Consider the following 22746-nt stretch of genomic DNA (forward strand, 5'->3'; position numbering starts at 1 on the left):
AAATTTCTATCCTGGAGCAACCAGAAATTATTGGCAAAGCACATGTCAGGCTACTGCCTAATGTGTGGTAAATGCTGGGTAAGGGACAGGGAGGCTGAGTAGGGTGTCTGCTGGAGGTGAGGGTTTGGTAAGAGCCTTCTGAAAATTTAGGTGCATGAACTTATTCCAGCCTTTCCCACACTGATGTGAACTGCACAGTGCTCTGCAGCACTGGAGCTGAGGCTTCTGAGACACCAGCAATGAGTCTGATGCAGATTGGGTGCCCACACACGGGTAGAGCTTCATGGGAACCTGCCAGGCACTTTGCTTTGGGGACTGCTTCCTGACCAGCAGTGCCTACACAGGTCTCCTAAAAACCAAGACTAACTTTCCAGTGATTTCCGTAATGATGAAGAAAAAAGTCTCTGACTCTGATGGCTGGTAGGGACAGTTGGGCTTGCTGTGCTAGACCCAGAAAATGCAAACCAGTTGCTGTTCTGTATCTGAAGAGGAATGGCAGATTCACCAGCCCTTGATGTTTGCAGAACAGCACAAAGCATCCACTGTAGGAAACAACTTTTCTGGAAGTTTTTTTCCCATGTGCTGTACAAATATGCTTCAATATATCCTGACATGAAACACTCAATAGCACTTGCATTGTATGTTAGGGAAAATATCTTTCAAAAGCAATCCCTTTTCATCTCATGAAAATGAATGTCTGATTTGTATTTAAAGAGTGCACTAACTACAGATGAGGCATTGATAACTTGCAAACTTGCTTTTCTTAAAAACAAAAATATCATTACAGCACTTTGATGGACAAGCATGATTGAGGAATTTCAAGTTTTAGTTGACAGTGAAGTTTTAATTACCCAAGTCACTTGCTTCATTTCTTTGATGAGTAAGAGTATTAAAAATATCCTCTCATCATTGGGGTGTCATAACTTTTATGGTATGCCCATATGGTATTGCCCAGCTCCTGTTTGGTTAGATAGCAACAGATAGCTCTTTGGAAAACAGCATGTTTTAGTAAAGCAAAAGCAACAGATATTTCACAAGAAAGCAGGAGAAAAAAGCACATGTTTAGGAATTATAGATTATATATATATACAGAAGAGTACCAAATTCTTCTATAGATGTTATGTTACCACTAAGAGTTTTATGACTGCAATTAATGAAATTAAAATTAAAAAATTTGCACCTTTTTTATTTTTTTTTTTTTTTTTACTTAACAAAGCTTAGAAAAAAGATCAGTTCCTCTAATATGGAAATTGCTTCCCATTCAGTTTGTGACATTAATGGTGTATCACATATTATGAAAATCCTAGAGGGCCCACACACACCTGCCCACTTAACAAACCCTACTCTGAAAAGTACTTCTGCACAAGATCTTGTAATCTCAATCACATTTGTAAATGAGAGAGAAGAAACCCTAAACCTTGAACAATCCCATCATCTTCTGGACTCCAGAGAGGTGCTGGAAATCTGAGACCCATGAATCTTTGGCAGTTTCTTTGTTACACAAGCCATATGTTGATAAAAATGAGGGTAGACCCAAAACACAGGTGATAAATTCCAGTCATTCTTTACGGCAGATAAGGAAAACAGAAGAGAAAGGGAGAAGGTACAGTAGAAGTAGTCAGACAATTTTTAAAAAAATACTTAATATGTGACATACTTAAATATGTCACAATCCTAGTGAAAACTTCAGAAATAACGAAACTCTTCTGACCAACTTTAGTACCTCCTTTGAGGTACTCCGTTTTTTATTCTGTACAAAAACTGTGAACAGTTCAGAAATGCACATCCTGCTGTGTGATTGCAACTGCAGTTGTGGTGGTTCCCTTGCACTGCACAGTGGATGCACCACTCACTCTGAAACATATTATCTCCAATGGAAGATCTGTCCAGCCCAAGAGCCTGTTTAGTGTAATCTATTTTTGTCATACCTCATCTTGTTTTCTCACTTAGCAATTAGTTTAAGATAGGTTTAACATTTGTGCTGATGTACAAGTATATCTCTGTGTTAAGGAACAATGAAGGTGTGGGGAGGAAAAAGAAAGGGAATGAGGGAGAGGCATTGTCTGACAAATGCTTCAGCGTGAGAGTCAGAAGAGCTGCCTTCAGTTCCCAGCTTTGCTGCTGTCCTGTAGTTTGACCTTGAACCAGTCTCACTGCTTTCTGGTATCTCAGTTTCCCAATCTTTAAGATGTAAATAGTGACTCTTTCTTTTTCCTGCAAGGGCTTCAGACTAAAGGGTCTTCATTAGTAGTATTTTGAGAAACAGATAACATTGGAATTGGGTAAAGTAACTCTTCTACCTCCCCCACCCACAGAGTTATTGTAGCTGATGAAACCCTGTAAAGATTCCCAAGCTGTAATCCAAAAAAAGTGTTTTGGCTTCAGTAAAATATACCAAAATTTTCATCAAATAAATGTAAACTCCTATGAATAAAAGTTAGTGATGCACAGCACCACTGAGACAAAAACGACAGTAAATCCAGCTTGAATCTGCACGGAAAGAATGAAAACTTGTGCATATGTAAAGTGGGTTGGCAATGGTTAAACCATTAATAACTACTTTATTAGTAATGTCTTGCAAAATTATATTCCATGGATAAACTTCTTTCTTTCTTTTTTTTTTTTTTAATTTAATTGAAAAAATAGTGTTATGCACTGCCTAGGAAATCTCACAGGGTGGCAGAAGCTGAGTAACATTTCCGTTCTCTGTGAGCTCCGCAGTACAGCATCTCATGTTGTTCCTAATTTTGTGTGCTGTTCTTCCCATGCTAACATCGAGATATTTTTTTCCTGTGCCTATAGCGCAGAGGTTGAAACAAACCCTAGAGCCCTGTGACACTGAATATCCAGCTTTTGTTTCCGAACGCACTATAAAGGAGACCACGGGGAATATTGCTTGCGATGACTGTTTCAAGTAAGCCCTTTAAATATATTTTTTTTTATACAACTCTTTGTGACAAAGCAATAAAACTGAATTATTCAAGGCTGTGCTGAAGAATTTACAAGCCTGTTATGTTTTGCATTATGTAATGACCTCTGTCAGGGTGTCATTTCTCTTATTACAGGGGTCATTTAAAAATTTGATGCTCTTAAATTGAAGTGTTGGCTATTATTTTCTGCCAAAAAAAACCGTAAAACCAGTACAGGCTTATGTTAATTTCAACTAGTGAATGCTTTAAGACTTTTCCTATTTGCAGGCAGCATTCTAAGGACATTGTCTGTAAGATTTAGATGCAAAAAGGTAAGTGCTGTTCAGGCTCCTCAACAGGAGTGAAACCCTGCTGGATAGGTTAGGAGTTCCCTTGTGGTAAAGTGAGACCTGTTTGTTTTACTGGAATGCCAAACAGAGTTTCCTTCTTAGAATTATTGGGCTGAAAGAGTGGGAGAGGATTCTCCATTCTCCAAGTGTTCAGTGCTGGGAAGCTGAGTTAATAGTAACAAATCTCACATGTCAGTGCTGCAATCTTGTCAGTTCTGCCAGTGCTACTGTAAAATCATCCCTCATAGGGTTAAAAGAAAAGACTTCAGTGTAGCTTTCCTTCTTCACAATTGAAATGTCTTTTCTCTGCATTTGGTGGCTATGTGCAGTGACATTTTGACTGTAGTTCTGGTACATTGTAATGGAAGTATTGCATAGGTATTGTTTATACAAATTTCTGTACCTTGAGAAGTCACTTAATTGGATTTCCTTTACGCTGAGTAAGTTGTCATCATAAAGGAGATAAGTATTTACAGCAAATATGTCTATCAATATAAATGTCAGGAAGAATTTATAAGTTAAACAAAAATTGTTATAACACTCTCTCTCTCCAGGCTAAATCAATATGCAATTAGCAAATAAAGGTGAAAACTCTGTCACTTTGAAGTCAATAGGTGTGCTTCTGGACTTAGTCCTATTTTTCTCCTTGATATTTTCAATATTTTAAAACAGGAAATAGGAGTAAGTACACTGGAGATAAATTTTGAGTGCTAATATTGACTTTTGATTTGCTACTGACCAACTTTTAAGTATAAGAACATTGTTAATGTCTAGTATGAATAATTGGTTTTATATGGCTTTGTGGGATAGAAGTATGAGAGTGCTTTGTAAATTGATGCTCGGGAGCCCTTTAAGCATAACAATAGGTCCCACTGGCTGAAAAGTACAAATTCAACAAAATCAAACCATGCTTTTTCCACTTGACATATCAAATACAATGTAGGTTACACTGCTATGAGTGCTTTGTGCCAGCATTGTAGAATTTAAACTGCCTTAATTTGTGTTAATTTAACACGAGATTACTGAGAAGTTGTGCAACAAATTATCATGCATCCCTTGAGGTGTTCAAGGCCAGGTTGGATGGAGTTTTGAGCAATCTGGTCTAGTGGAAGGTGTCCCTGCCCGTGACAGGGGGGTTGGAATTGGATGGTCTTTAAGGTCCCTTCAAATCCAAACCATTCTGTGATTCTGTTTAAATATGGCAAACAGACATGATTCTATGGAAAGAAGATTAATTTAACAGGACTAGGTTTTCTCAAAGGAGTGCAGATTTTAGTCTGTGTTCTTAGGTAACTTCAGGTCAAAGAACAAGTTTCAAAAATAATACAATTCTGCAATACTTGGAAAGCACCAAGTTGGAAACTGAGTTTAGTGAAAATTATAGTATTTCAAAAATAATGCACTAAGATCTTTTTCGTAGAAAAACATTTTGTGTTCCACAGTGGAAAAAAAAATAAAAGAAAACCCTGTAAGTTACAAACTGATCTCAAGGCACCCATTACTTCTCTCCACAAGTAATGGCAAAACCTAAAGAAATAATCCAGAAGAACTATTAGATTCTCATGGGAAAATTGTTCGTTATACCATTTACCCACTGTCATTAACAATCTACAAATTGCATCTAAGATTGCAGACTACACTGGATTCCAAATATTTTTGTTACAACCCAGGACGTTTTCCCGCAGAACAGCTCAGGAATTTGACCCAAAGTCCTTTGTAGACCTACATCTTCTGACCCAGTTTTCCGTTTCATGGCTTTAGTACCAATAAATATTTTTACAAGCAAGTGTATTGCTTAATATTTGTAATTTAAGAATGATGGGCTCAATCAGTCAGAATTTAGGTTCAGTCGTATATACAACAAGTCTGGCACTGACACCATGTCCAGTTAATCTGTGCAGCATCTGTTGCATACCAGGCTCTGATTCAGATCCCTTTGAGTCAGTGGGATTATTTTCTGTGTCCTCCTTGGATCTCATTATTGATTAAACTGTGATATATAATTGCAAATATTTATTACAAATAGAAAAAGATACTTGTAAATATTTAGCTAATTATACACCCCTTGGAATATTGAAAACCTATTTGAAAGGCACTAGGAAAGTCAGTGTATTGTGAACAGGTTTGCAAACAAAAGTTGTGCAAGTGCTCTGCTTCAAGTAAGTTGTGTCAAAAGTTACTCAAGTCACTGGCTTTTGTTCCTACAACATCAGGCAATAGCACAGAGCCCTTGTCCAAAAAAGGAGACTAAAAGCAGTCTTTTAGCAGAAGTAAAAATGATGACTGATATTACTTGAAACCATATCCTGTTACTTAGATAAGGCATTTTGGTGCACAAATACTGTGGTTTTGCCAGCAAGGTCACGTAGTGGGAGTCCAAGGCTCAGTTTTATTCAGTCCTGGGTGAGCTGTTACTGATCTTATAGAAATACTCTGCACCTCAGTTGCCAAAGTAAACACTTACCAGCTACAGTAATGAAAACTCTCTTATAAACGCTTCCAATCATAAATTTAATCATAGGTGCTTGGATTTAAATCAAAGAGTCCTCAAATAAATGATACAGTAGAAAGGGCTACATGCTAATTACTTTGTTAATAAGTGTCTCACCTTTTCAGTCACCTCTGAGAACTTTAGCACCTGTACACTTAAGCAGGCTTCAAGTCAGGCACTAAATATACACAGACATATAAAATGCGTTCTCTATATGGAAACTTATCTCTTACTAGCAAAAAATAAATGCTACTTTGGGATAAATAGCAATGTTTAAAAATGATTTTCAAAAATATAGGTTTTATTAAGAAAGTAGGAGCCTGAAAGAAAATAAGAATTAACGTAAGAATGTCATTAGGGTCAGGGTTTGGCTGCCCCACCCCATAATTTGTTGTTATTCAATATCCCAATGATTATTAAATTAATCTGTTATTTAAACAGCAACGAAAACCAAGTCAACCCACATTTTCTAAGCACTGTCAACAAGAGAGAAAAACTGGTTTTTTTAAAAAATCTGAAATGCTTTCATATTTTCCAGTAAGCTATTCCACGTTATAACAAAAAAATATTAAAAAACTAAACCCCATTATTTCTGCAAACTCATAGGATAGACTATTGAATGTCGTATCACAGCTTCAATGTTAGAAATAGTGAATTCGTAAAGAGAAGTATCTTTTTCTTTATCAATGTCAGCTGACACTCTGTGGAGTCAGAGTTACACCAATGCACTTAGTTTGGGCTTTAAAGGTGGTGTGCTGCTCAGAGATGTGGTTTGGATTAAACATGAAGTTTGAAGTCTTAGGCTAAATAAGCATCTCAGTGCTGCTTGTCGTTTTATGAGGTATTACCCCAACATGACAGCCAATTTTAAATGTAAGTGTGTCAACTAAAGTTCCTCAGCAATGCTCACTGGTTACATTACCAGTTTTTGCCTTCTGGTGACCTCATCGTTGCAAATTGTAATTGCACTAAAATTGTCTAAGGAAACCATCTTAGAAAGTCAGAGTTGTTGTTATAAATTAGAAGGGATGATGGTTGTTATGATATTTGACTGGAAAAATTTAGATGATCTTTTACTTTATCCTCTCGTTTGTAGAACAAACAAAAAAGGTTTTGTCTATTTGCAAATCTTATTTATGTCTGAAAATTCAAATTTTTTCATTAAACTTCACTTAGGAAAATACTATTAATTTCAGCTATAACTCTGGCTGCCTGTAGATCTTCTGTACATCAGCAACTTACTTATCTGACTACTTATACTCTACGTATATATATTAAAATTTCAAAGGTGCAAGGAACCAGTTGAGTGCATAATTGACACATATGTGTGTTCACTGTAAAAACTGTGGGTATACAGACCATGCAGCAGTTGCACAGTCAAATGCTTAAAAATTTGCCCTTTTAACCTCTCCTGTTCATGTGTGATGACATACTGGACTTGGATGAAGATCAAAAATCTGGCCTTACTTCCAATGACCCAGGGAGCAAAGCCCCCTTCTCTTTTAATTGCAGCACTCACGGGTCCACAAGGTCAATACAGAAACCCCCAAGAAACTGCTTTGTTTCCAGTTGATTCTTTGTGCACAATCTCGGGACACAAAATAAAGAGAAAAATAAATATGAGAAAGACATATTCTCACAAGGGAAACAGGGAAGTATGTGGCTACAATCATCCTAACCCTGGGAAAGATTTATGTGTGTTTTAATTATGCAAGATGAATGTGTTTACTTTGTTGGCTATCACAGGTAAATTGCCTGTTAAAATGGATAGGAACTACTTATTTGAATAAACACTGTCCCATATATTATGTCTTTGGCCCATTGGGGTGTTAGTAAGCAGACATTTATTTAACAAGGAAAATCATCAATAAACCAAATTACTTCTCTTACTTTGTTACAGACTGGACATTGAATGCTGTTTACTGTCAATAAAAGAGGTAAACGGGAATGGAACTGTAGTTCAGGGTGACACTCAACCCTTTATGTGTATTTATACTGGCAAATTTCAGACTTGTCCACTAAGTGAGCAGATTTGGCAGTAACAGATAAATAACAACACGAATTAGATTCAGATTGTTCAGGGCATGAGTATATTAGCGTCAGGAATAGTGCAATCTGCAGACATTAAAGTGGTAATGGTTTTTAAAAACCACTTAATCTTGAGACATACCACCATTTGCTAAAATATTTCTACATTGCTCTCTCAGTCGAAGCTTGCCAAACTGCTGTACTTGATCATGTTTAAAATGTGTAAATAAATAACCAGTTCAATTTACCATGAAATAAATTATCATTTGCCTTTTCAGATGTAGTTAGTTTACTTCTAAACAAATCATCTTGCCACATAAAACAACCAAAGCATCAAGGACCAATTTCTTCACATTCAGAGCTCTATCTGTGTGCATCAGAATGTCCCTTTGTATGTCCTGGAGTTGTTAGGGCACTAATTTATAGTTAGTCTTCTAAAAGACATTTTGGGCTGTGTTCCTTTTACTGTATCCATCTTTCATGACTGTGAAGAAAGGGTTCTCTATATTTCACCAGGCTTTGTTCAGCCTGTGTGTTTCTGCATTCTTGCTTTTTCAGCAGCTGTGCCAAGTACCTGTGTGATAACATGCACATGAATGGTTTTGACCTGTGCCCGTGTCGAGTCACAGGTGTGCTGTAGACAAACTGCTCGTGGGTGATCTTTACAACATTGAATTTCAGAGAGATTGTTTAGATGTGCATGAAAGTCAAGGAATATCTTCAAGGGAAACTCTGTATTTTGCGTACCTCAGTGGTTAATCAGTGAAATCTCAAGAACCACAAGCTAAATATATAGAATTGTCTTGCACTTCTTTTTTGAAAATCAGATCTTCCAGACTTGCAGAACACTTATGAATGTTAAAAAGTCTTTAAATTTGAGGCAACAGCAGTATTTGTAGAAACTTATCCTAGCCAAAACCCCAAAGCTCTAGAAGACCTAAAAATACTTTTTTCCCTGTTCTTTCCTTGTAAAAAGTATCAAATTATACAATTTAAACTGCTAGAATTGTTTATTAAAGGTCTTTATACTTAGCTTAAAATTTTATATTGTGCGTTACCCACACATCTCCACTTGCAGGCTGAGTAACTTTCTCTTCACTTCAAAGGCAACAGTGATTATAATGTTTGTCATGCAGGTGCAATTTAAAGTCACTGTATGGGCAATTTAACTCTACCCTTTGATAATGTATATTTTGAATGACCAGTTCAGGAAACACTGTAAATTACTATTTTCATTTAAGAAAAAAGGTATATAAAATAATAGAGCATGACATATCTAAGCTACCAGGCAGGTCTTTGCCTGCCAGTCATTAGTTTAACAATCCTTTGGGCAGTTTTCAAGGATGGGGGATTTTTACTGTCTTGGGATTTTTGTTTTTAAGTAGACAAAGATTTTCAATATTCCTTTTTTTGTTTTGTTTTGTTTCAGAACTTTTTTATTATGCTTGTTGAATTCAGGAGTATTTTAGTTTTTTATACATAGAATGCCACCCTATCCTCAGAATAGTCTTTAATTGTTATCTCAGTTTCTACGTGTGAGGGTGTTCCCCCAAAAATCAAAAACATGGAGTTTGTTTGTTTAGTTGACAAAAACTGTGTAAATCTGTACTCAGTTTCTCTTTCTTGATTTGCTTGGCATTTTAATCATCACAAAAATTTTAGAGAATGAAAGAATCACTGTGGATCAAAGGAGAAAAAGTATATGTAATGTAAAAAAGTTCTAACTATAGTAACCTGTCTAAAAGGATATTTGTAATGGCAGGAAATATATTGAATGAGAGGGGGACTCTATAGAAGGAAGAGAAAGATGAGGAAAAAGTGGTCTTTTCATGCAGATATGTGCAACTTTTTCTTTGAGAGGCTTCATAGCACTGGTCGTGTAAGTACTGTAAAAGCTTGGAGATCCACGGGTTGGCTTCCTGGAAATTCAGTCTGTTAATGTTGTCTGAAATTTTTGCTGTAGGTTTTTTTCTAACAAGTAGGATGAGACCTCTCCTAACTCCCCACTTCCCTACTTACGTCTTCCAAACGACACTAGAGCTGATTTGCTTGAGAAGTTTATAAATGCAACCTCTGTATGGAAAGGTGGTGATCTCCACCCCTGTTCATACTTAAACTCAGTACTCCTATAAAATATGAATACTTAAAATTTAACTGAATTTTAGTTTTTTTACAAGCATTAATAATTATTAACCAAATGATAGATAGTATCTGACACAATGAAAGGATGCTTTGTAATGAAAGGGGATTTAAAAAGTTGTATGAATGCCAAAATATATAGAACTAATCAGTAATATATATTATATTTATTAAAAATGGCTTGGAATAGGAAAAATTATTAGAATTGAGAAACAATGCAATGAATTTTTAAAACCAGGCACACTTGTGAAGGATAGCTAATACTATAGCACATTAATTTTATTTTATAATGTATTCATATTATATTATACTCCAATAAAAACAATGCAAACATGGCAAAGACATCTGCACGTGTAGCACTTCTCTTTATAAAGGGTTTAAGAGGGCTTAATGGATATTTAAAAGCCTTTAACTTAGAAAAACAACATGAATCTTAAGATTTGAGAGCCATGCAAGGAGCACTTGTATATTACATGAAATAATATCGAGTTTTACCTGGATACGGAGAAGATAGCATGTATTGTACTTAATTCTTTCAGATGTGGCCTTCTGAATCATTGCTAAAGTTTATATTTACAGCGATAAATGAACAGCCCCTTTGCAAAATACACTGTGGGCACATTCAGTGAGCAGTTTAGTTCTAAGATTTATTCCACTGTAATGTGAATTCTGCTTTTTATATTTCAGTTTCTGTTGTGTAGCTCTTGGCTACGGTCATATTGTAGATTAGACTAGACCTAAAGCTGTGGAAAAGAGTAGTTACCAATTCAGGCAATTCAAAATTTACTTTCACAATGTCATATGATATTTGTGAGCCTTCATAAACCAGAGTATACCAACTGGCTTTTTAATCTTTAAGTTATATTTAGGACCTAGCTTAGAAATCATACAGTATTTTAAAAACATAATCTGAGATGTCTCTCGATACAAACCGCAGTTACTTAAGTAGGGCTGCAAAACTCTGCTAAAAACCCATTTTTGCTAACATGCTGTAGTAGAACTGCATTTTCCAGCCTGGTTAACTTCTCTGACCTCTCTGTTGTTGTCCTGTTAAGCCATGTCACTGCAAAAAAGCTAATTCCAACGTTTTAGAGACCTCTGATACGATTTGCTTTGTTCCAATTACTGTGTCTCCTCTGTTGTTCATTGTGAGCTTAGAATCAGGTAACCTCTCTGCCTGTGGACACCCACTTATGTAATATTCAGCTCAGGTTTGTTCAGGGGTGTGAATGTTTAAAGTTTGTGGGATTTCTGGGCTTGCTTTCTTTGTAAAAATTTTGCAGTCCATTTTAAACCTAGAGATCTGAAGCTTTCCATTGTCTTACACCCTCATACGGGACAGCAGCTGGGCTGAAAAGGTTATGACCACTGTCCTCATTACACAGAGTAACTTTTGTCACCCTAAAGGCTGTACACTCAAAATTTTTGAGTGCTTGTAGCATTTCTGTTATGCATACTCATATTTGAACATCAGTTATTGGAGAAAGCATCCCCTGACTGAAAGAGGATCCGCACTTCTGGGGTTTCCTGCCTGAAAACCCACAAACATTCAGCACACACAGGAACAGTGAGGATGGCATCACTCATTTAAATCCTTGGTTCTAAACTTTGCTCTGAGTATGTTTGTACTGACATCAAGTTGTGCTACAGTCAGTCAGGCTCTATTTTGCTAGCATGAGGTCGGGGTCAGATTACAGGCCTGAGGCTGGAAGTTTATCTGCCTCTTTTTATATGAGAGAACCACTAGCTGATTTTTTTATGCACTGCTCCAGCTCTCAGAAATGTTATTATTGGCATATATGTTATTTTTATAAATTGCATTAAAGATATTCCATTCTCTATCATCATTTATTTGGAAAAAAAACCACAGAAAACAAGTAGCGCAACTTGACTGTGATATAAACATTTCATTCATTCATTTAAAAAATATGATAAGTGAGAGAAATGTGGGTTAGAAATGTGGCCAGCAGCCTGGAAAGCACATGATAGGAGTTGGGAAATAGCAAAGTGGATATCTGCACTTCAGCTGAATGCTTAAAGTTTGTTCCAGACCATTAGGGTTGAACGTTTGCAACCAACATTATGTGAGTAACATATTTGAGTGCAGAGCGCACAATATTTTCCATTTACTGTACCCTGCTCCTGGTATGTTTTTTTCTTTCTCTAAAAAATAGGAAAGATCAAATTTGACAGATATGAAATGTAATCGCAAAGTAACTACTCATCTTAATCCAAACTATTCAAACATCATTAATGGAGGTTTGCACACAAAAAATACACTGCAAGGCCTGGAGGGAAATGGCTGAATTTACAGCAATGCTCAAGCACCAGAGCACTTAGTGAGGACTATTTAAGTTGAGTACCATGGAAATTCAACCTCCTTTTTCACATCTTTGTGTATGTGTTTAGGTTGCCAACTTGAAAATATTATTCTCCCTTTGTTTCAGTTCAAACTCCTCACAGTGAATTTCTTCTATTCTTTGTGGGATTCATCTGCATAAGCAAAACAACTGGTATTTAAAAGATCTTTTCTATTGCCACCTAAAACTGATTGGTATGACTATGTATGTGCAGGAGTGACATATGCTAACACAACAATGTGTTATTATTCTAATCATAATTTGAATGTAAGTCCACCTGTGACTTTAAACAGTAGTAATAGTGTTCCTATGGTCATTAAAGAAACAAATGGAAAATACACATATGGGGGTTTTTTGCCCTTAAATCAGGCTGTTAAAGCTCCTGAGCATGGAATTAAGAATGAATCTGAACAGCTATTTAAATATTTATATGACTAAAATCCCTCCTAAGCCATGTGTTTGTCATGACCATATATTCTACTGTACAGTGTCTGTTGTCATGAGCACAGATATAACAGCAGTGTATTTTTGTAAAATTAAAAGAGAATATTGATTGTAAAATACAGCATATCAATCAATAATTATTACTTATGAACAAGGGTGTTTTAAAGCAAAGTGCAACAGTGAAGTATTTCTGTGAGAAAACAACAATTAATTTTTTAACAAGAAACACACAGCATTGTTTTTAGACAAATTGAATGCTTTTAATGTTGTTGCTGTGCTCAAATCCTTCTCAAGTTACAAAGAAATATCTTCCATTCTTCAGGATAATGGGAAGATATTTTCTCTAAAGTTTTTGATTCTGCAGGCATAGTCTTATCCTGTAAGTGTCTTCAGGCTTCCGTGCTGCTTACCATTCAGTTTGTTCCCTCAAATACTTTTCAACCTTTACAACTGTTTGAAGAAAATAGGGAAATGTGGTTCTGAAAATTAGAGATTTCTGAATGCTCTCAGGAGGTTTATTACCATTCTTTGTTGCTGAAACAAGTCATGTAGCAGTGTCACTGGCCACCAGCTAATGGCAGCATGTCTGCAAGCCAGGAAAAGGAAAACAGTTTGGTGCAAGTGACCAAGAAATGATGGTATTTGGGATCCTAGGTGTGAACAGTCCAATATGACTGTTTCATGGCCCACCCTCAGTACCCCATAAAATATGTTGCATTCAACAGGTTTCCTTAAACTTGGGTGTTTCTGGGACTGTGTAAGTGGCTGTTTATTAGTAGGGAAACCTCAGGTCTGTGTTCAGTTTATTTTCTGTCCAAAACTTAACATCAGTGGAGAAGGAAATGGATTACTTCTCCTGCATGGAAATACAGAGACTAGGCTGCTTAAAAGGAATATTGATTTCCTTTAATAGCAGATGCTACAGTCAAATAGTAGAGAGTAAACAACTTAAAGGTTAGGTTTGCTTAGCTGGACAAGACACATCTCTTGCGTGTCTGAACTAGAATTACCTTGCCTGTTATCGATCCAGCTATGCTAGGAAAGGAAAATTGAAGCCAACAGCATTTCAGAGACAAGATGTTAAGCCTGCCACATATAGATTTTGCAACTTATGATTGAGGTATTTGTAGTGAAGCAATGATCTGCATTAACAAACCAAATATGTGACTTACAGAAGTATGTAATCCTCAAGTTGGCCAGTAAGCTGGACAGATAGGGAGAAAAAAGGGCACAGCTCTACCTTGCTCCTGCTGTGCCTGTTTGTATCAATGTGGGAGATGCTCCAAAATCCCTAAGGAGACAGGCTGCAGAGGCCTCATGACAAAGCCACCTCCTGCAGCAGCTAGTGACCTGCTTCCCTCTATCCCTTTCCCAAAGGACACTGCTTGTCCTGTCATCCTGTCCTTTCCTCCACCTTGGAAGATCTGCCTCCATTCCAGAGAGGTTTGTCCCTCTCCCACTTGCCTTACTAATACTTTGGCATCCCAGAGGTTCAGAGATTGGAAGACGAAAGGAAGAGAAAGAAGCACAATGTGGAGAGAGGGTAGTGCATCAAGGGTAGTGTCAGCTCAGTCCCCACTCCTCTACTGTGTATATTCTAATTATTTATCCTTACAAGAGAAAGTAACTCTTACAGTAAGAAAAAGAACTGACATTTTCGGAATTAGGTGTGGGAGATTTTTGTTGTTTGGTTTTTTTTAAACATAATCTTTGGAAGAAGTTATTATGATAACAATAGAATATATATTATAACTGTATTAAAAAAATTATATATACAAGCAAAAGGAGGAGATTCAAATTTTAAAAAACCCAACCAACCAGATTTGAATGTAGAGTGCTGGCTCTTTCAGAACAGGTGTTGCAGCCTGCACTTAGCTGTAGGTATCATTTCACCCTGCTCAGGATGCATTTCTCTGCAGGATCACTATTCATCCATTAGAGAGAAGGACCCTCCTGCAGAGGATGACTCAGATCACCGAAGCCAAGCTCCTGCTCTGAATTATCCTTGAGTAGTCCATGTCTCTGCATGTGCTCTGTCCAGAGTTGGAGGTGATTACCCTTCTTATGTAGGAACCTGAGTTGTGTGCATAAAGGCAGCTGGTGTGACTGCCCTCCAACATTTGTACTACAGTCCTGTTATGATGATTTCCAAATTCTAGGGTGTGGTAAGGAGTTAGAATGAACTGACTCTCTGTGGGAAGAGTCATTTAGCCACCAGACACACATACTTTCTTATCATGTCTTCATAAGCACAACTTTACCAAACTGAATTATAGTTGCAGCAGTACTTGAATTCCAAGTCTCTTCCTATTTCATTCCACAATGAAATATTAATTTTCAAGGAGCAGTATTGCTTTTTGAACAAATATTTACTATTTCAAAGTAAAACATGAAGCTGGTTTTTTTTCCAGATCAATTTGTATGATATTTGTAAAGATGTTTTTATATGGACCAATACAGAAATAGGTTAAAAAGAAACAGATAATGTGTGTGTAATATGATAAAAGTAATGATCTGACTCAAAATACAGACTTTCTTGCAGATTTACTCTCACTTCTTATTTTCTCTTCATTAACAAAATAGTTTGGCATGACTAGATTTTCTTCATTCTTCTCTCTCTTCCCCTTTCAAGTATTAAATTTCTTCCTTCCTCACCTTCCCCACAAAGTTAAGAAACAGTTTGTTTTCAGGTCTGTTTTAAGCCTCTGAACCTGCACATCAAATAAACCAAACTAGTTCCTCAGTGGATGAAAGATGGAGGAGAAATTATTAATAAGCTTCTTATTGACTCAATGTGCTTCAACAGGAACCCCAACAGTTTATTCTGGTTTATATTTGGAGATATATGCAAGGCTATTTCTGTGCAGCCACTGTCAAATGATGGTGATGATAGTGGTGTAAAGGAAAAGGATTCAAATCAAAAGATTTACACTACTTAACACAAAAAGAGCTTTAGCCTTTAAACATGCAATATTCTTTATAATATTAAGGCAAATAAACATAGACTTTCTTCTGATTGTTAAACCAGCAAAATGTTCAGCAAACCCCCTTACTCGGTCCTTGAGACTTGGCTTCCATATTGCCAGTGACACAAATGCCAGCCTAAACCAGCAGGTGTTCAGAAATAGTTATTGTAATGGAAACTTTGGAGACTCACAGCAGAGCTCACTAAAACATAATACCATTTTCATTACTTTGTTAGCAACTTTATTTCCCACTGCAGCCATGGAAGCTCCTTGCTGGAGTTTTTTCTCCCTTGCAGCTGAACCTTGGCGTGCAGAGTGAAACATTTTGGTAGAATGTTTCAGTCTTTGAAAGGCTTTGGTCTGACTGTGTTCATGCACCTTTTGTTTTCTCTGAATGTTTGGTTCCTGAGACTTAGTGGCATGAATGTTCAAAATGAATTTTAAAGATGCATATGCATGTCACCACGGAAACTGAAGGCCCAGCTCAAACAGCAGAGCTGCTGCTGGGATGATTGTGTGCTTTATCCAGCTTGGGCATGGAAGCAGTGCCATGTGAATTGTCTGAACAGCCACACAGCAACTGCAGTGGTTACGACTGGCAAAAACTTCTCTGCCATTGATCTGGTGAGGGTAAGGACATCTCATGACTGTGAAATGATCCTAAATTAAAGCAGCTGAAAGAAGTGTATTTGCTTGTGCAAGCTATTAATAGAAAAGAAAGATAAAATGGACATTTTTTTGCCCTTACTCATTTGTTCAACTCAATCTCGGTCTTCAATCCTTTGTCTTCACTTGTTGATATGTTAATGCTTTGCCTGTGGCCTCACAAGTCAATGACTGGTGAGGACTCACACTTGGCTTTGCAACTTCATTTCAAGATTATATTTGAGAATTGTGAAAGAGAAAACATTCATATCCTGCTTGTGGAAGAAAACATTTTCTTTTTAATTTACCTCTAGTGGGATGGACGAGAAGCCAGTTGTTTCGCTTTGCAAGATATTAGTAATTATTGTGCTCTGTGGAAAAAAAAATGCTGCAGTGAGCCAAAGATTTCATTGTTTTGTGGCTCTTTATGGCAGTCCTATATTCTCTGGCAGTCACCATAAGGCTAGACACTTCACAAACATCTGCACTAGAGAAACAGACTGTAGACTTGTAAGAATATTCACTGTTTGGTAAACTGAATCAGTGTAATTAGTTAATTCCTATGATATAATTCCTAGAATAGAAAAGGGGTTTTTTTACTTAGCCTAACATATTGCTCTTTGCAGTTCCTTTAATTCATAATTTCCATCAATCCATGCATATAATGCATTCCCCAAATGGATGAAGAAGTCAAAAAATATGAAGGCTTGTAGTAATTAAGTGATACAGAAAATTTTGCTAGACTTGGTAGTGTAGCTGTATAGTAATTTACTCAGCACTGTAGTTCTGTGGTTGAAACTTTCTTTCTTCTGGGTTAAAGTGCTTCATTTTTCATCACAGCTAGGTAAAGTGATAGGAAATTTCCCCCCCCCTCCCTCAACTTCGAGGAAGCAGCAGTCTGTACTGAACAGCCTTACAGCACCCCAGGGAAGTGGGTGAAAGAAGAAATGAAATGAGAAATATGCCCACCTTTCATGAAGTGGCACCTTTAGGCCTGGCTGTGTGGTACATGCTTTTCACAGGCTTCAGTATTCAGCTGGGGGTCGCAAAAAAGGGTTTCACAGAGGGCCTTGGATTTGAACCTGCCATAGATAAAACAGAAAAGTAATTACCCCCTTCTTAGCAAAAAGAGAAGTTGATCATTTAGCATTAAATTAATTGCTACAGCACTTCATGCCCTTGGGGTCCTTTTCTGAACTAGTTTTAATAAATATGAATTTCAGACGGCACAAAATCCAAATTGTGCCAATTTCTGGGAATAAAAATCATGTTTTTTCTATCCTTTAGTGTTTGATTTATTCATAGCTGTTTTGAGCAATTCATGCATTACAATTTTGGTGTTATTGTCTGCTAAAGATTTTCCCTCCTTTCCTTTTATTGGCCCCATTTCTCCCACACACAAATCCACAAAGCCACAGATGCTCCATTACAATGATGTCAGTCTTGCTACATGCTCCAGCTGTTTGGTAGGTACATTTATAAAGTTCAGCCTTTTACATTATGCCATAAATGTATATTTCATGTATAAACATAAAGCTAACATATTGCAGATCACTCTAAGTGTAATTTTAATGGAGGTTCAGTAAGTTTAAAAAATACTGAAAAGTGTTTAATCTTTCCGTTGGCAAGATTTTTATAGTAAGTTTTCCAATATTTTTTTTCTTAGGGTAGGTTTGAATATTCCCTGCCCTCTCCACTATTTCATCTTCTGTGATCTTTGGAAAAAGCAGGGAGTTATTTTAGTAAGACAATATGTATTTTAAAGAAAGATGTCTAAGGAAAAATATGTTTCTCTCCACATCTTCTTGGTGCTCAAACCCTCACTTAATGTTCTGTACATTTACCAGCAAACCACGTTGAAAAATACCTTATTCCTGGAATTGTCAGATTTCAATGATATTTGATATGGCAGATACTCTGCTGATATGGTATATAAATTCTAACAGATTATTTTAAAAATTCATCAAGAATTGGATCTGAACCCTTTCTTTGTATTGTGTCCTGAATTTCAAAAAAATGCCAAACAGTGCCTGTTTGGCTCTGCCTTCTGCCCCTTTTCTCTATGGTATGTGCTTAAGGGTTCAGCTCATTGAAACTCTGGGCATCCTCTGTGCCCACAGGATCCTTCCCTGGTCTCCCCTGGGTGTTTTCCTTCTTATAAGCCATGTCTTGATTGTTCTCTCTTCTTTTTAGTTGCCTACTTTGTCTTAATTCAAATGTGGTGCTGAGCTATCACCATATTTGTACCACAGAGTCATCATTATTCTAAAATAAATCTCTCCACTTAGGAAGATTTTGAGGCTCAGTCTCTGTTTTGTTGGCTCAGTAATACAATGGCTCTCAGGAGGACAGATAAAAGCTGAGATCAGTAGTTCCTGTTGCTTCAAGTGAGACCCAGAGTGCATCAAGTCCCTAATACCAATGTAGAGGCTAAAGTTTGGGACCATGAGCTATCAGTACGTGGCTGCAGAAGAACCTTCCTTATTTTTGGGGTTCAGTTTCATTCCAGACCATAAATACACAGCTGGTGTACATAATAGAGTGGGCATTGCCCAGTGCCTTCTGCTTCTACAAGGTATGGAGATACAACAAAAAGTCAGTGATACTTGTGACAGTATCACAGGCAGTGTTGACAAGTTCAGAAAACCCTAACAGAACCTGTGGCTCAGAAATGCAGATAATGTCACCATTATTTGTTTTCTTTTTAATTTGCAGGTCTTTTGTTATCCAGCAAATCCCAAGCAGCAACCTCTTCATGGTGGTAGTAGATAATGAATGCTTCTGTGATTCTATCCCACCAATTACCATGGCACCTATAGAAATAAGGTATATCCTTTTCTCTACAAATTTGTCAGAAAGAGATTCAAGATGCAAATATTGAAAGATCTCTTATAATGTAAAACTTGCATTGCGTGACATCATCACCCATAAAGTGCTGGGGCTGTTTGAAATGAAGCCAACTAAGAATGTGTTCTTACTTTTTTTTTTAATGAGAATTCACTTTTTATTTTTTTTAAACGACCAATATGAATTAAGCAAACACATTATGTGGATCTTTAGGTAGAATAAGGTCATAGTCATCTTTAGATAACTGAACATGTTACAAATTAGGCCTTAACTATGTAGTTTCCTTATAAAAGTTGAGTTCCTGATATTGGAACTTATAAAACTCTGTGCAATAGAGATACCTCTTTATTTTAGGGTTAAACTGGAGCATTGAAAATATTTCAGAATCCTGCTTTCCAAAAGTATAGCAATGTAACAAAGTAAATATATCACTTGAGTTTTAGTTGCCCCACTTCCTATTTTGTGCTGTTCTGTACTTCAGGATTTGTTTTCTGCCATAAGCTGGAATTTGCCAAAAGCAACCTGCAGTGTGCTTTTGTTGCACACTTACAGAAAGACAAGTTAGCAGTGTAAGTGCACGTGATACTGTCAAAACTATGGAGAGGAGAGCACTAGAATTACTTTCTTTTTCTTGTGGTAACCACACGTATCACCTTGGGGTTTTGATGGAGAGGGAGGAAGGAGCTAAAAGATCTTCACTATGTTCATTTCAACATACTCCCATAACAATGCAGTTCTCAGAACATCTCTCCTTAACTGCCTTGTACATAATGAATCCCTTAAGTGTGAACGTTTAAAATCTCAGAAGATAAGACGACGCCCAGAATCTTGTCATGGATTTCACCCTGAAGTAAGTTTCTTTTCCTTTCTTTTGGACTCTGGTAGATGTTTCTTTTCTTTAAAAAGAAAGTAAATAGGAAAACTATCTTCCAAAATGAAATGTCAGGAAATATCCAGAACACTCAGTATTAAGAGAAGTGAGTTACAGAAGTGCTGCAAATGTTTTTTGTGTTCATGTTCAACGTCTTGACTTGCTGCTTTAGCAGACTGCTTTGTATCATGTAAGAGAACGGGGTAGGATGTGAGCACAAACAGGCAGCCAGGAATATCTGAGAACTTGCTCTGGCTCAAACACTGACCACAAGATTCCTCATTAGAGATGATTGGGAACTTTGTGCTGTTAATGTTTCTCTCAGTAACCGGCGGCAGCAGCTCAGCTGTCATGCAATACTCATTATGTTCATATAATATTGCTTGGGAGGGAGAGTGATTGCTCTGCTACATGTATTTGCTACTCTGTGTTCTGCATAACACTCTTTGTACATGCCAAGGAGATCTTGTAGAGACCAAGATGTGATTACAGTGGCTTGTACAGCACGTGTTCATAGACATCCTTTTTACTCTGGAGTAGCTTTGTTTCATGCCTCTGACAGTGTAATGGAATGTAGAATGAGACCTAAAATATGGTGGGGAGGGAATTTGTAATCCTTGTTGAGAATGCTCACTTTCAGTCTACAATCCCCACTTGTTCCACTCAAAAGGTGCACCTGTACTACTTCCTGAGTGTATTTAATTTGTGGGGTTTGTTGTTTGCACCAGTGTTCTTATGCCTCTGAAGTTTGTTAAATAATCATAATTGAATGTAATGACTTGTATTTATTTTCATTTGTTTGTTTGTTTTTCTTTAGGAAAATGCAAGGGAATGTGGTGGTGTCTCAGGCCTTAGTGCTAAACCTTCTCTTGTTCTTCTTCCTCTGCTATTGACAATTTTCTCAAGGTGACATTGACTGATGTGTTCAAATGGCATGCTAATCCATGGATAAACTGTGAACTGGGAAATGGTGCAACATAGAGGACATGAAATATAGTCAGAGCATCAGCATTTCATGATTTTAAACTGTTGGTGATATAAATTCCTAAAGATATGTTGAAAAAAGATTTATCTTTTTACTTTGCAAGTCATGCAGATGTGAATTTGGCATATGGTAGTCATGATTCATCAAAAAAGGACTTGGTAGATAGAGGTGACCATCGCTTTGTCCCATTGAAAACAATTTCAGACTGTGTAATTTTTTCAATAAAGTATATTAAAATCACAGTTTCAGAGTGTATTTTAAGTATGCTAATATATATGTTCCAATAATGAATGATGGGAAGAAAATAAAATAAATGGAAGATCTTTTATTATGCTTTTAGCCTGTTTCTGAAAGGATTCAGAGAAGAAAATATGAAGCTTTTACAATAAGGCAGAATAGATTTTTATTAACAAATAAATAAACACATGTGTGTGTATGAAGGTAACATGATGCTGAAATATAGTGAAGGTTTGGTTTCTGGAAATAGCCATAAAACATCTTATCTGCATTTAGAAAGTGAGCCAAAGCCTTATTTAAGCCTTGTCCCTAACTTGAGCAAGCTTTGGATCAAATGGGTTGATTTGGTTGCAGAAGGCAAAAGTAAGTACTTTTCACCTGTTTCAGTTTATGGGAAGATATGTAAAATAGCCCATATAAAAGGATGACACTGTTCTCTTGGAGTTCTGCCCTTTAGATGTCATGTCAGCTTGGAGAAGCTTGTTATGAGAAAATTCATAAGCAGAAAAAGTTGGTCTTACAACACATCTGTGTCAGCAGAACTCACTATTGTTTTTCACTGGGGCTTCCTGTCAGTGTGCAAAGATCAAGACCAGTATTTTTTTATTCTAGGCCTTATATTCTTATTTGTAAGGGAAATGAGAAAATAAAGATGAGTATATTCCTCTTGCAATTGGTAGCAGTGTCCCTATTGTGGATATATTTGCTGAAGATCTTGATCTTTGAACTATATTAATCTTTCAGTTTATTGTTGGAGTTTTATATGAAGTAGAATGCTATAAAAATAACATGGCCTCCTAACAATATAATACATTAAATGCAAAATAAAATGCCACTGTTCTAAATCTGGTGCTTGAAGATTGCTGTTTCCTGGTTGGGAGTAAATATGCTTTTAGCCTTAGATAAACGCTAAGCAGATTTTAGCTGGGAGTAGGGAGCAAGGCCACTGAGAGGGGCTTTGTTTTAAGGAATACTATCCAGCTTGTAAGAGGAAGAACTAGTAAAATAAAATTTCCACTTCAATGCTTTCATGGGTTCAAATGCACTGGTACTTCCTCTGATTCTGAAACCATACAGGTCTTTGTCTGGACTCTTAACTTTCTTTTCCTCACCTTATTTTTTTTTAGGAGTTTTTTCCTACAGTCTTCTCTGTCCTTGCTTGTTGGTCTCAAAATCACTCACTGTGGAATAATTTTCCAGCTGACATTCAGTCAATCTGTTGTCTTAGTGACATGAGCTAAGCTGTTTACTGAGCTAATTGGGAATTCAAGGCATTTTCTCCACTTGGACCCACACAGATATCCTGCCATTCTTTGCTTGGTTTTTCTCTGAGCTCCGTTCCCCCTTACCCTCCATCATTCTCTCAAAAACTCAAGTCAATACTTTATAAATAAAGTATTTTAGTTCCTGATTTTCCCTCTGAGTTTGCAGAATGCACAACACTGCAGCCTCATAATGCTTTTGTATGTCTGAT

General features: G+C 36.8%; 1 protein-coding gene across 7 annotated transcripts in view; it reads left to right on the plus strand.

The window, feature by feature from the left end:
* The window catches only part of CACNA2D3 (calcium voltage-gated channel auxiliary subunit alpha2delta 3), a 484187-nt gene extending 462910 nt beyond the window's left edge, over positions 1-21277 (plus strand). For all 7 annotated transcript variants that reach the window (XM_027640431.1, XM_027640432.1, XM_027640433.1 and 4 more), the window contains 4 exons: positions 2803-2914; positions 19048-19160; positions 19947-20029; positions 20868-21277. In XM_027640431.1, coding sequence (XP_027496232.1) covers positions 2803-2914; positions 19048-19160; positions 19947-20029; positions 20868-20960 — 401 coding nt within the window. In that variant the 3' untranslated portion in view covers positions 20961-21277. The remainder of the gene's footprint in view (positions 1-2802; positions 2915-19047; positions 19161-19946; positions 20030-20867) is intronic.
* Positions 21278-22746: the final 1469 nt, after the last annotated feature.

Source organism: Corapipo altera, unplaced genomic scaffold (assembly GCF_003945725.1).
Source record: "Corapipo altera isolate COAL_440 unplaced genomic scaffold, ASM394572v1 55, whole genome shotgun sequence".
Lineage (NCBI taxonomy): Eukaryota > Metazoa > Chordata > Aves > Passeriformes > Pipridae > Corapipo > Corapipo altera.